The 14602-nt window shown below is 35.3% G+C and overlaps 2 protein-coding genes across 2 annotated transcripts; both read left to right on the forward strand.

The window, feature by feature from the left end:
* The first annotated feature begins 2313 nt into the window (after window positions 1–2313).
* LOC132282284 (UPF0481 protein At3g47200-like) lies at window positions 2314–5520 on the forward strand. The gene is made up of 2 exons (XM_059783897.1): window positions 2314–2490; window positions 3972–5520. The coding sequence occupies exon 2, from the start codon at window positions 3991–3993 to the stop codon at window positions 5326–5328; it is 1338 nt and encodes a 445-aa protein (XP_059639880.1). The 5' UTR covers window positions 2314–2490; window positions 3972–3990; the 3' UTR covers window positions 5329–5520.
* A 1595-nt stretch (window positions 5521–7115) lies between these two features.
* On the forward strand, window positions 7116–9613 carry LOC132282757 (UPF0481 protein At3g47200-like). The gene is made up of 2 exons (XM_059784536.1): window positions 7116–7471; window positions 8154–9613. The coding sequence occupies exon 2, from the start codon at window positions 8173–8175 to the stop codon at window positions 9520–9522; it is 1350 nt and encodes a 449-aa protein (XP_059640519.1). The 5' UTR covers window positions 7116–7471; window positions 8154–8172; the 3' UTR covers window positions 9523–9613.
* The last annotated feature ends 4989 nt before the right edge of the window (window positions 9614–14602 follow it).

A 14602-nucleotide genomic window follows, 5' to 3' on the forward strand; every position in this document is an offset into this window, starting at 1 on the left:
CCCAAACATTTATCCTCGTGTTCACATTGGCTAGAGTTAGATTTGGATCCTTTTCAAGCATCTCCAAGACCAATGCTAAAAAAATGTGTCACAGTATAACTATTCAACAACTAACTAAATTCAAACAAGATCATGACGTCATGTTTTCGTTTCCATTGAATGGAGGCTTGAGAATAAATGAAAAGAAAAACTAATAGAGTGGATTCATTGTAACAACACACTCCACCACAGTATAATATTATCCATTTTAAGTCCGAATCAGTATGGTTTTGTTCTTGTATGTTACCTTATCCAGACGAGATGGAATTGTAAAACCTATAACTGGCTTTGTGTAGTACTTCGCTAGTGTCTCACACCCGCCCACATAGGTCGCCACATCCATTCTTCTCTATCACAAATCCAAATACAACATTTCACACACTTCTCAATCACTGCTATATAAATGTTGTTTGTATCAAGATTGTATATCTCTAAAAATAGAAACAAATTATGTAAACAAAGCTCAAACAACACCAAATGTGATTTCGTTATACAACAATGAAACAGCCCAGAGCATTTGAACATGAAAAATAATAAAAAATAAAAATAATAAAAAATAAAAAAAATCATAGTTCTTGTGATCGATTGATGTGATAAGTATTGAGTTTAACACCATAAACAAAGAGATCGACCATAACTTATCCAATATACACAAGAATTCTTCTTAAACACCATTTATTAGAATGGTACAAAATACCAATTAGTGTCCATAGCATTTCTCAATTGAAAAAGCTCTTGATTTTGGTGAGTGTAGAGTCACCCCTTTATTCCTCCATCCCCAATATGGATGGATAAAAAATAGGGGATGCTGTTGACTTTGTGATAGTGGACAAATACCCTCTCGAGGGTCATTATTTGATTTTGGCTGAGTGTGTAGTCACCCTTAGTTGTGGGTTGTGTGAAAGTTTCCATGTCAGAATTTGATGGGGCATGACAAAATTATTTCGAGACCACGGAATCAGATATTCTACAAGATTGATTTTTAAACAAAAGTCCAAATTGATAGATCATCTTATTTGCATTACCCTTAGCATTCATGTTTATCTCTTTCAATTTTATACTTTTATTTTCTTGGAGATGTTTAAAATTTAACCCTTCCACCAAGATGATAGACTTTCTTATTAGAAATTTACACATTATTGCTTATATGCCCAATAACCCACATAATTCGTTTCCTATATAGTTTAGCTCTCTATGAACAGAGCTCGAAAAAGATAATTAAAAAGAAGTATTTTATGAAAATTAGACTTTTTCTATGCGGTTTTCAAAGGATTGAGGGGGGAAAACACACAGATTCAATATTTTTGTCGTGCCAATCTTAGTCTAAATGTGGCTTCTACATTGCGCAATTGAACTGGAACTCCTATGTAAATTGGGCACCTCACCGTTGGAGCAATGGGAATTAATTCCTTGTAACGATACTCTCCTTCCGAGCCAAAATTTATCACAGATGAACTGACCGCAATGAAGGTTTTTTCAAGAAACTATTTCTACACAATCACAAGTACTTCATCTCATCCTAGTCTCCTAGATGATGTCAAAGGAAAGATTGTCTCTCTCCAATTGAAAGACAGTGTGATGACGTCTCCATGAATGGGATTTTACCTCCTTCCTGTTTGAGACCCACCCCACGTCCTCCGGAGGATGTAAATTGAGGCTATTGGCCTTCATGGGCAATACAGAGGGTTACCCAAGTGCTGCAGACAGCTACTAACACTAACGGCTAATTGAAGACCAACTGCCACCGGCTAATTGCCAAGTTGGGTTGGGCTTGTTTGAACAATTGATTGGGTTGGGCTTGTTTGGTTCTTTTGTCCTTGGGCCCACGTAATTACACACTTTATATATATATATATATATATATATATATATATATATATATACACAATTTGCTTTAATTAGCAATCAGAAGAGAAGAAGACGATTTTACCTACTATGTTTTTATATTATGGAATCTCAAGTTGCCATTGAGTAATTTGGCAACTTTTGAAATAGATAATCCGTGTGCGTTGGTTCATTCGAGTAGTGCGCGCACGACACGTACAAGTGAGATAAGCCAATTTAAGGTGCGGCGGGCACCCAATACCTTCTGGATCCAAAATAAAAGTTAATTTAAGAGATGCCTTTAAAGATATTTTGTAGGGCATGATCGACACCCACCACAATTGGCCCAAATTCGTCATTTGTAGTCGCTTTCATAACAGCTGTTCTCCCCGACACATTGTCCAATAAGGGAGAGGCTTTCTATTAACGTTGTCCTTAATCTTGTTAAGTGGGATATCAATGTAAGTAACAGCAAACAAAGGCGAGTCAACGATGGTTTAGTTAGACTGTTCATTGTTAGCATGGCCACTCATTTTTGAGCCATTGCTATCTCTGTATTTCAACAGATCTGAGCTCAGTTCTCTTCCCATCATTTTTCAGTTATTTTGCTTTGTGGTCACCAAACAGGTTCCATCTTTCTCTCTCTCTCTTCATGTTGCAGTTTCATTCTTTTAATTTCTGTTTTAATTTCCTTCAAAAATAACATTACATTTTGATCTAAGTTTCGTAGTTTCTACTTTTGATCTCTGAGAGAATATTCTGCTAATTTAACATAACAATTGTAAAGAAAGTTGAATGTTAATTTCATTTTGATCTACAGTTTCTGGTGGAATTAACATATGTGTGTGTAGATTAATTTTTTAATTTGTTAATAAAGGGGTTCCAATTCTTTTCTTCTTTTTTTCTTTTTCTTTTTTTAATTTCTTTGGGATGTTCCAATTCTTAATCCTTCTCAATTGTACTCATATTATATGATGAAGGCTGATCTTGAAGACATATGGAATCGAAGTTTACATCTTATATTTAATTACTTTTAGTTCCAGATTTTCATCTATGGAAAACCATTATTCATGGAATTTAGAAAGCACAGTAGTTTTTTTTAAGAATGTTCTGCATCTTGAGTTCTGCAACCTTATGAAAATGCCAAATATGACTATCCTATCCGATGAAGAAACATAAACATGGTTACTGATAATGAAATTTTTTTTAATACGGCAAGAAACACACTTACACCTCACTCACCCCACTTGTCCCAATGTGGACTTGAACCCGCTCGACTTCTACTTTGAAAGTTGAGGAAGTATCACTAGGACTTAGAACAAGAAATCACATTTATTTTCCAGTGAGAAAGAGATGAATGAAGTATAGAGGCAAAAACATCTGGATGGGTCGGTAATCTGTTAGGGTTAACAATAACTCCTCCATACTTGTCGTTTTACGCGCATCAAGTGATCTCATCTCTCTATAGGACTGAGTTGAGCTTGAGTCATTAGTTCCATTGATACAATGTGAATCAACCACCATAAAATTCTGTTGGCTAACTGACTTAATTGAATTATTAGAAGTACTTGAATAAGAAGCCTCTGGTGAAATGCCTGAACAAAGAAGCCAGAAAAAAGAAAGAAAAACATTTCACTCTGCGGATTTAGTTGGTGCAACTCTGACCACACAATGACACAAATGCAAAAATGAGATAAGCCCCATATGGTTCTAAAGAATTTGACTTCATTAATTGATAAAATTATAAATTCCAATTATGGTTTTGAAATTTGGGATAAAAATTAACTTTAATAGTTACTCATCAACATTAGTGTATCTGTTCTTGAAAACTCACTATGGACTTTGCCATCTGTTGATGCATTGTTCTGTTTTAAAACCATACCATGTTCACTTACCAATCAGATATAACCAAAAAAAAAAAAAAAATTCATTAAAAATGTCACTCAAAACAAGCTCTAACTATATTCTACACTTAGAACTTTCAACAGTAGTTTGTTAAGCTTAAATTTTCTGATACTGTAAATAGAATTTCATTATTACTTGTAGTCACTACTATGCTCCTAATGCAATGTGTCTTCATTGCTCTTATATATATATATATATACTAGTGCACTAGCAAAACACAACATGGAAAGAAGAAACAATAGAACAAGGGCGAGCCATGGGATTGAGAGGGAAGACCATGCTTCAACTGATGATATTCATGAAGATCCTGACATCCCATTGTTTAATTCCATTAGAGAGATGATAGATGACCTGCCTCCAGTATCAAATGATTGTTGTATCTTCAGAGTTCCCAAGAGAATTCGTGAAACAAACGAAAAGGCTTACACACCTCAGGTGGTTTCCATTGGTCCCCTTCATCATGGCGAAGAACACTTACAAGCCATGGAACGACATAAACCGAGATACTTACAGTCATTCCTCAATCACACTGATCGCGTGAACTTGAAGAGTTGTATAAGAGTGGTAAAGGAGTGGGAACAGATATCCCGGAGTTATTATGAAGAAACCAGTGAGCTCGACAGTGATGATTTTGTGAAAATGATTCTTCTGGATAGTAGTTTCATCATTGAGGTCTTGTGGAGGTTCTTATTTAATCACACTTTGGAAGAACCAATGGATTACTTAGATAGGCAAATTCGGATAAATGATCTATGCAACGACATGATCTTAATCGAAAATCAACTTCCATTTTTTGTTGTCGAAGGTCTCTTCAATCTAGCCTTCCCAGCCATCAGCACTAGTACTCAACCGGAATTTTCCTTCCTCATGCTTTCCATCATTTATTTTGCAAATTTTGGTATTGTGAGAGACATCAAACAGTCATTTTCAAGTACTGGAGTAAAGCATTTTGTTGATCTGCTAAGGTTATGTCACTTACCATCAAATCTAAGGGCAACAGCTTCAAATAGCGTCAACTATTTGCCAGTACGTACTGCAACAGAGCTTCGCGACGCAGGAATTAAGTTTAAGAAGGGCAAAAGCAATTGCTTGCTTGATATAAAGCATGCCATGAAAGTACTGGAAATCCCACAGTTGATCTTATCTAATTGGACAGAACCTTTACTCAGAAACCTCACGGTACTGGAGCAATTTTATTATCCATATGATAGTTACATAATTGATTATATTCATTTCATGGACAACCTGATTGACACTGCTAAAGATGCGGATTTACTCATCCAAAATGGAATTTTTGAGAACTATATAGGCGACAGCACTACAGTGGCGGCTCTCTTCAATAATTTCACCAACGAAGTGCTTGTTTGGGGACCCAACTACTACTTTTATGGTATAAGTGAAAAACTGAATCGATATTGCAAGGATCCAAGGCACAAGTGGAAGGCGACATTTAAACGCGATTATTTCAGCACTCCATGGAGAACGGCTTCTACTATCGCTGCAATTATCCTGATCGCACTCACTATTATACAAACTGTGTGTTCCGTACTCTCCCTTTAGCTCAAAAATACTTGTGTAATTCCGGTATGCATTGTACTAGTTTTAATTTCCCTCACCAGTTCTAACAAATTGTGTAGCTTTCAAGCTTAACCAACCAGAATTTGATCTTAAGAACAATGCTGGTATTTTTATGTTGGCATTAGTATTTCATTTGGGAGGAAAATTCAGAGCACCTAGCTCTTTAATGGGGCTTTTATTTGGGTTGATTTAGACAAATTTATGTTGTTACACATCATTTGGGCACAATGTGTTTTACATGATTTTCAAGCAAATTAAATTTTGCCACCAAGAAATTGTGGCTAAAATTTAAGTATAGTTCATTACAAAGTTGTTGCAATTTAGCTTTCCAATAATATAGTTTTAGCCACATAAAATACACCTCGTTCAAAAGTTTGTCACCAAAAAGTCATGGTTGCCCAGAATCATGCGTTTGTCACAAAACAGAGGATTTAGTTAAAAGGCATGACTTTGCAACAACAAATGTTCATATAAAAAAATATATTTTATTGTTTTGGTAAAACTAATTATGAAAAGTAAAATATTGCCCCCAACAACGAAATTAAGCAGTGTCAAAAAGGATCATTTTGGCACAACAACTATTTCTGACCGAAAAAAAAAATAAAAAAATTTCCAGCTCTCTCATGCAAAAAGGTATGACTTTCTCACCAAACAAAAGTTCGAAAAAATTAAATAACTAACTTCTATTAATAAACAATCCTAACAGCTTGTGATTGATCACAAAACCAAAAGACTCAAGTTGTCAACTTGTTGATGCTATGAAAAAATAGAGAGCATATTACCAAGTTTTAATTGTGCTTTGTTAAAAAAATAAAAAATAAAAAAAATAAATAAATAAATAAAGAAGAAGAAGAAGAAGAAGAAGAAGAAGAAAGAGAGCATATTACCAAGTTTTGATAGTGCTTTGTTAAGAAAAGGGATGATTCATTTTTTTCTTATAGTTCAAGAATAAAATATTTTTCCATGGCAATGTAAAGAGCTTGCCCATCATAAAAGGTTGCTAATTGAATTCTGATTATATATAAAAATGTGTCTCCCTCTTGATCGGAAGGAAGGGATGTAGACACATTTTTCTTCCTCGGGTTATATCCCTCCTCTTCTTTCTATTCATTTTTTCATTCCTCCAATTAATCAAATTGCTGTCCAGACAAACACGTCCTTATCATTTTGTCCAGCCAAATTAACATGCCCTTGCACGTAAGGTGATTTTGGATAAACAACCATTCTTGGCCGATTAACATTCTACTTCTTCTATTTGATGAATTACGGTTCATCCCACGAATTCGATCGATGTTTACATCATATATTAGTTTTAATTACATATTTTCGTCTATGGAAAACTATTATTCATTAAGATTCTTTTAGACTATTCTCCATCTTGAGCCCTGCAACCTGATGAAAAATTCAAAATACCAAGTATTACTAATCCAATGAAGAGTCATAAGCGTAGTCTAACTAAATGGACTTTTTTCCTTGAACGTATTGCAGAATACTTTGTACTATATCATATTCCTAGTGACGTGTAGTCACTATAGCCAAAAGATATATATATATATATATATATATAATGTTTGCTTCCTGAATCCTCAATCACGCACTAAAATAATAATTTGCTGTCTTTTTCTCCACCAGCTGAACAGCTGTAATACACATAACTTTGGCATTGTCCACCAAACAAGACAGGTCGGTAGAACCATGATAGTAATTTTGAAAACCCTTCCTCCTCGCACTTTTTGGTTGGAGAGAGATTGACAGTGTGAAAGAGAGAGAAGCATAGTGCAGTAGAAACACGGGATTTGAGAGTGAACAGATATTTTCATATTTTTATATTTTATATTTGTTTGGTAGTAAAGCGGAGTTATTGAGATTTTTTGAGATGGGGATAACGTTAGAATTAAGGAAAAATACATGTACAAAATAACATTAAAAAAATAGAAATTTAAGTGGGAGATCAATGATAACTGTTCATTGTTAGCATGGCCACTCATTTTTGTGCTCTGTAGCAGTATATTATTGGTATCTCAAACTGTCGGCTATAGTATCTGTGTATTTCAAGAGAGCTGAGTTCACCTGCTGTTTTCTTCTCATCATTCTTCAATCACCTTGCTCTGTGGTCACGAAACAGGTTCCATCTCTCTCTCTCTCTCTCTCTCTCTTCATGTTGCAGTTTCTTTCTTTATGTTTGCATAGTTTTGTACCTTTTATCTATGAGAGAATATTCTGCTAATTTAATAAAATAATTATACAGAAAGATGAATGTTAGTTTGTTTTTTTTTATTTACATTTTCTGTTGGAATTAACATATGGGGGGTTCCAATTCTTTAATTTCTTTTTTTATTTCCAGTTTCTGGTAGAATTAACATGTGTGTGAGTGGATCCAATTCTTTTTCAATTCTTAATCCTTCTCAATTGTACTTATATGATATTATATTAGTACTTTATCATCTTGAAAACCATTAATTATTCGTCGAATTAAGAAAGCACAACAATTTTTTTAAGAATGTTCCGCATCTTGAGTTCTGCAACCTTATGAAAATGCCAAATATGACTATCCGATGAAAAAACATAAAAGAAACACACACACACACACCTATTTATCCTTGGAATGACTTTAACTTCCCCGATCTTCTACTTTGGAAGCCGAGGTACCCTAAGCTGCAGTCTGCTGACTTTAGTACTAATAATGAAATTGACTACCTCACTTGAAGATGTATTGTACAGTAATTAGTGTTTCATGGTGACTTCAAGTCACTACTAGGCTCCTAATGTGATGTGTCTTCATTGCTCTTATATATGTATTGTATTAGTGCACTAGCAAAACACAACATGGAAAGAGGGGACAATACAAGAAGAGCTAGCCATGAGATTGAGAGAGAAGACTATGTTTCAACTGGTGATATATATATTGATGATGATCCTGACATCCCGCTGTTTAATTCCATTAGAGAAATGATAGATGACCTGCCTCCGATATCAAATGATTGTTGTATCTTCAGAGTTCCCAAGAGAATTCGCGAAACAAATGAAAAGGCTTACACACCTCAGGTGGTTTCCATCGGCCCCCTTCATCATGGCGAAGAACACTTGCAAGAAATGGAACGACATAAACCGAGATACTTGCAGTCGTTCCTTAATCATACTGATCGTGTGAATTTGGAGAGTTGTATCCGAGTGGTGAAGGAGTGGGAAGAGAGATCCCGGAGTTATTATGAAGAAAGCAGTGAGCTGGACAGTGATGAATTTGTGAAAATGATTCTTCTGGATAGTAGTTTCATCATTGAGGTCATGTGGAGGTTCTTATTCAATCACACTCCGGGAGAATCAATGGATTACTTGGATAGGCAAATTCGGATAAATGATCTATGCAACGACGTGATCTTAATTGAAAATCAACTTCCCTTTTTTGTTCTCGAAGGCCTCTTCAACCTAGCCTTCCCAGCCATCAGCGTTAGTACTCAACCAGAGTATTCCTTCCTCATGCTCTCCATCATATACTTTGCTTTTTTCGGTATTGTGAGAGACATCAAACAATCATTTTCAAGTCGTGAAGTGAAGCATTTTGTTGATTTGCTAAGGTTATGTCATTTACCGTCATCTCTAAGGTCCGCACCTTCAAATAGTGTCAACTATGTGCCGATACGTAATGCAAGAACGCTCCGGGATGCAGGAATAAAGTTTAAGAAGGGGCCAAGCAATTGCTTGCTTGATATAAGGCATGTCATGACACGATTGGAAATCCCACAGTTGATCTTATCTAATTGGACAGAACCTTTACTTAGAAACCTCACAGTACTGGAGCAATTTTACTATCCATATGATAGTTACTTTATTGATTATATTCATTTCATGGACAGCCTAATTGACACTGCTAAAGATGCGGATATACTCATCCAAAGTGGGATTTTTGAGAACTACATAGGCGATAGCACTACAGTGGCAGCTCTTTTTAATAATTTTCCCAACGAAGTGTCTCTGTGGGGTCCCAACTATTACTTTTGTGGTATAAGTGAAAAACTGAATCAATATTGCAGCGATCGGAGCAACAAGTGGAAGATGACATTTAAACGCGATTATTTCAGCACTCCATGGAGATCGGCTTCTACTAGCGCTGCAGTTATCCTGATTGGACTTACTATTATACAAACTATATGTTCCATACTCTCCTCCATGCAGTAGCTCAAAAATACTTGTGTAATTCCCTTATGTAATTGTACTAATTTTTATTTTCCTCACCAGTTCTAACAAATTGTGTAGCTTTCAAATTTTACTTGATGTTGTCTTCCCATTATCTTAACTTTTCTTTCTACTTTTTATTTTTTTGGTTATTATAGGAAAAGAAAATATGAGGCAAAGTAAGAGAGAAATATTTAATTTCCCTTCTGTTTTTTGGTTAATCTTATTTAAGCTATGAAAGAAAATATGACAAAATTGTTTCTTTCCATTTTCATTCTCTTTTCTTTTTCACTTTTGTAGAGATGATCCTAACCAACGAAAGTTTAATCTTAAGAACACTGATTTTTTTCTGTTTTGGTCATAGTGTTTCATTTGGGAGGAAAAATCAGAGCGCCTAGCTCTGTAATGGGCTATTATTTGGGTTGATTTAGACAAATTTATGTTATTTCATATCATTTGGGCACAAGGTGTTTTTACATTATTTTCAAACAAATTACCTTTTACAGCAAAGAGATTTTGGTTAAAATTTGCAAATTAAATATAGTTCATAACACAATTTAACCACAAATAAGATTGTTTTATCCACATAAAATACACCTCTACCGAGTGCTCGTCGCCAAAGAGTCATGGTCGTCAACAATCTTGTGTTTGCCACAAAACAAAGGATGTATTAAATGGCATGATTTTGCCACAACAGATGTTCATATATGAAAACTAAAACATTTTATTTTTTCAGTAACTAATTATGAACTAAGTCACATAATTCTTTTCAACGGGTGCCACTCTCACATTCCGCGCACATTCTCGCTCCCACTCCCGCACATTCTCGCTCTCGCTCCCGCTCCCACTTTATGTGACTTGAATTATGTAAAGTAAAATATTATCGCTGCCACAAAAATAAGCAATGTAAAAAAGGCCATCATTTTGGCACCACAACTATTTTTAAAAAAAAAGGTCCTATTTTTTCAGCTCTCCCAAGTAAAAAGTAATGATTTTCTCATGTAACAAAAATAAATAAATAAATATAATAATAAATAAATTCACATAACTTTTGTAATAAAAAATCCTATTGATCACAAAACCCAATCCCCAGAAAAATAAAATAAAATAAAATAAAAATTGTTAAGAGAATGGATGTTTTGATTGAGAGCTTGCCGATCATGGAAGGTTGCTAATTGATTTGGTTGAGAGCTTGCTCTGTGGAGGAACATATCCAATTTCATAAGTGCTCTAACTCTTACTGTGATTAAATTTGGGTTAATTTCAACCGATACCCCTCAGATTTGGTTATATTTTACCCTCAAATATCTTTCGAAAATAACTATTACTCATTTTATGAACTTTTGTTTTATTTCTCAATCACACCCTAATAGTTACTTGAACAGTTATGACACATGTAAAATGACTTAAATACCCTTTAATTTTGTCAAAATAACTCTTTAGCCTAAAGAATTAGATTAAAAGACTAAAATATCCCTAATATTTTTGTAAATTTACAAATTATGGTGGTGGTTTTATATATATATATATATATATATACACACACACACACACACAGACATATATATATATATACACACACACAAGTACACCACCACCACCACCAACACCAGCGAGGATATCGGCGCAGGAGACGGCGGCGGGGCAACGCAAGAGACGACGACAGGGGCAAGCGAGCTCGAGGGCGGTCTTGGCGCAGACAATGACGTTGAACGAGTCACCGGGGAGGGAGAGATTGATGTCGGCGTAGCGCTCGGTCTTGTTGAAGGAAGTGGATAAGACGAGGACAAAGGCGTCACAGCCCTCGATGAGGCAGTTGTGGTCTGGAAGCGCAATCTTTGGTTCGTCGTCTTCCTTCCCACCAAACCCCCACCATCCGGTGACCTCTTTCCCATGATTGTCTTATTCCACGGTGCCAGATTCACATAGCTTAGCGTCGACACCAAGGCCTACGACGCCATCTGTTGCCGCTTCGCCCTCAAGGGCCCCGCTGTTGTCGTCTCTATCTACTATCGCCTCTCCCCAAACACCATCTGCAGTTCACCGCCTCATCGTCGACAACTTCCTGCAAGTCACCAACAGGGACCGTGAATATCCATCGCCGACGTGATCCTCTGGCCGTCCTTCAATGGTACTCTAAGTTTATTCGATTAGATAAAGAGGATATTCCACATTTTCCTCAAAGGTGGATCCGGCGGTGAGGGCAAGGGCTCTTTCTTAAGCAGCTCGGCCGGAGGGTGAGGGCGCCGACCAGAGAGTTTCTAAGAGGCAAGCCTCTTATCGTGTGTGCCTCGTCACGCGCCACTCCCGTGAACCTCTTCGCTGTCAGTGACCTCATTTTCTGGCGAGCTCTTTTTCGGTGGGGGTATGTGAGTTGTGGTGGCATGTGGATGTAATAATAAGGGGTATAGTGGTTATTTAAGTAATATGATATTTGAAAATAAATGAAATTAAAAAATTAGGAATAAAATTGTTTTTTTATATATTTGTAACAAAAAAATCTTGAGTAATACTTGCATCCTGCGCGGGGGATGAGCTTCATCCTCTCGGCTGACATGGCGACCCTCCATGCTGACAAGTGTCCAGAAGTAAAAAATAATAAAAATATGGGTAATACCCATTTGTGCGGGTCAAAACGTTTTTCACCCCTTTCTTTCTCTTTCTCTCTAACCGTTTTCCATCCTTGTCGAAATATGAACAGCAAGAGCACTCATTCAACTTTCTCTCTCTAGCACTTTCTTAATCTCTCTCCTTATTTCCATCTTTTCTAAGTTCGGGACTTATTTATAAAAAGATGGAAGAAGGTTGTAGATTGCAAGATTTTTGAATTGAGTAATCAAATTTAGATAATTCTAGGAGATTAAGAATTTTCTGATTGAAAAATGAACAGCAAGAACACTATGGTCACAACTCTCTCTCTCTCCTTGTTTCTTACTTCTGGATCGACCTCCCCACAATCGGCCGCCACCTCCTCACAATCAGCCGCCACCTCCTCACAATCGGCCGCCACCAAAGGGCGGCAGCATAACCACCACTGACGGCAGAGGTAGCAACTGTTGGGATTTATATGCCCTGGCATAGCAAATTCCTATTTGGATTATAGTAACAGATGTTCCTGACGTTTCTGAAATATTTATGCTTGATACAATTGGTGAATTCAATGTATTATGTTTCGATTCATTATAGAATTGATAGTGTCCACTTGATTACAAGAGATATTTATATATGTATGTGATGGCGATCAATACATGAATATAAATAGTAATCATAAATTGTTCATAGTCGGTAATTATGGATGGACTCATAATTAATTAAGACTTGAACTGAATCCGCGCTAGGTTGAGATATATTGCGAGAGCAATCGTATACAATTACTCCCTATCACTGTCATGGCATTTGACTCTTAAGCATGAGAAAAATATAAACTCTTTTATTAATTAATAATTACTTTGATTTGTTCGGCAGATACTTCGGGATCCTTAGACCGACACTTTGGGTGCTTATGTAATTAATAGTTAGAGGGTTATATTTTCAATATTTGCATCATTGCTACTTGTATTTATTTTGTATTGATTATGGAAGGTCTTCGTATATTTTTAGACAAAATGATTTATTATATATTTATTTATTTAAATTATTATTTTTGTCAAACAAATATTTTATTGTGATCGAGTCAGAAATAATCAATGGTACCAAAATAAATATATTAATTAAGTAGTCGGATTGATGGCTTTATTTATCCGATAACCAATTATGCATAGAGATCAAAATGCAACATTGACTTAGAAGTTATTTATTATTTAATTGGAGTTCAATTAATTTCTTTTAGTGGAGTAGAAATTAATTAATGAATTAATTGAATTGGGTCCATGGACCGGGCCAATTATTAATTCATTGTAGCCAATAAAATAATAAGCCCAAAGGATTCTCACTCATAGCCCAACTTGATATTGGAATCCTATTAGATTTAAAACATGTGAATTAGAGATTGAAAAGGATTTGTTATTTCTTTTTCTTTATCTTTATGTTGCCTATAAATATACATGGTCGATGTATATTTTATGGGTGATTTTTGGAAGAATGAAAAATGAATATATTTTCTCTCTCTAGAAAATTAGGGTTAATATTCTCATCTAATGAAGGCTCCCACAAGCCTAGTTTTTCAATGTCATTCATGGAGACTTATGAGTGATTCTTAAAGGCAAAATAATTACCAAGAAGATGGAAATTCAAGGAGAAGGCATCTTACTAAAGGATCTACAATAAGTGAGAACATTCATTTTAGATGAAAGTTTTAAAGGTTTACTCAGACCTTTGATGTAAGTATTCAATCTGTTAATTGAATGACACATCATATTTTATTTTTGCATAAAACTTGTCTCTATGTGATGAATCAAGATCCGTGAATGAAAATCCCTCAAAAAGTTTTAAAACTAGCACGTTTCTGAACAATGGTATCAGAGCATGGTTTGATTCATTACTAGAGATTATGTTTTTATCAAAATTCATCATTCATGGATCCAATTTTGATATGCATATATTTATTTATTGATGTATGTTGATGTATGAATTAATATATTGATATATACTGAAACATGATGATGTATGTATAATTATGAATGGATGATAATGTGTGTTTGGGTCATGGATGAAGCTTATAGGTTAATTGACTGTAATTTTATCTTTGGATGAATGTAATTAAGGCTTTGATTTAACTATTTGAAAATTCAATGATATAATTTAATTTTTACATTGTATTTCAAATTGTATATTTTTTTTTAAAGTCATGTAATATTCATCAAAGGATGTTATGAAGCTTTATGAAGGTCCAAGAGGGTTTAATTTGGCTTCAGGAATTTTCTGGAAATTTTTAGAATTTTTCTGGAATTTTTTGTGCCTAATAATAATTTCTGGGAATTTTTTAAATTTTTTCTGGAAATTCTGGCGTTTTTCCGGCGGCCGAAAGGCTGTGCCGGCAGGGATGCAGGCCGATCAGGTGCTTTGCGGTGCACCAGAATTAGGTGCAACCGCATGTACATCCCTTGGATCATCATCATGCAAAGGAGGGGATCAAGTGTGTTGC

The sequence above is a fragment of the Cornus florida genome, unplaced genomic scaffold, assembly GCF_030987335.1.
Source record: "Cornus florida cultivar Cherokee Brave unplaced genomic scaffold, ASM3098733v1 CherokeeBrave_3.0.0_Hap2_Chr11, whole genome shotgun sequence".
Lineage (NCBI taxonomy): Eukaryota > Viridiplantae > Streptophyta > Magnoliopsida > Cornales > Cornaceae > Cornus > Cornus florida.

Excerpts from the sequence above, each read along its gene's own strand:
- LOC132282284 (XM_059783897.1), top strand. The coding sequence starts at position 3,991 with ATGGAAAGAAGAAACAATAGAACAAGGGCGAGCCATGGGATTGAGAGG.
- LOC132282757 (XM_059784536.1), top strand. The coding sequence starts at position 8,173 with ATGGAAAGAGGGGACAATACAAGAAGAGCTAGCCATGAGATTGAGAGA.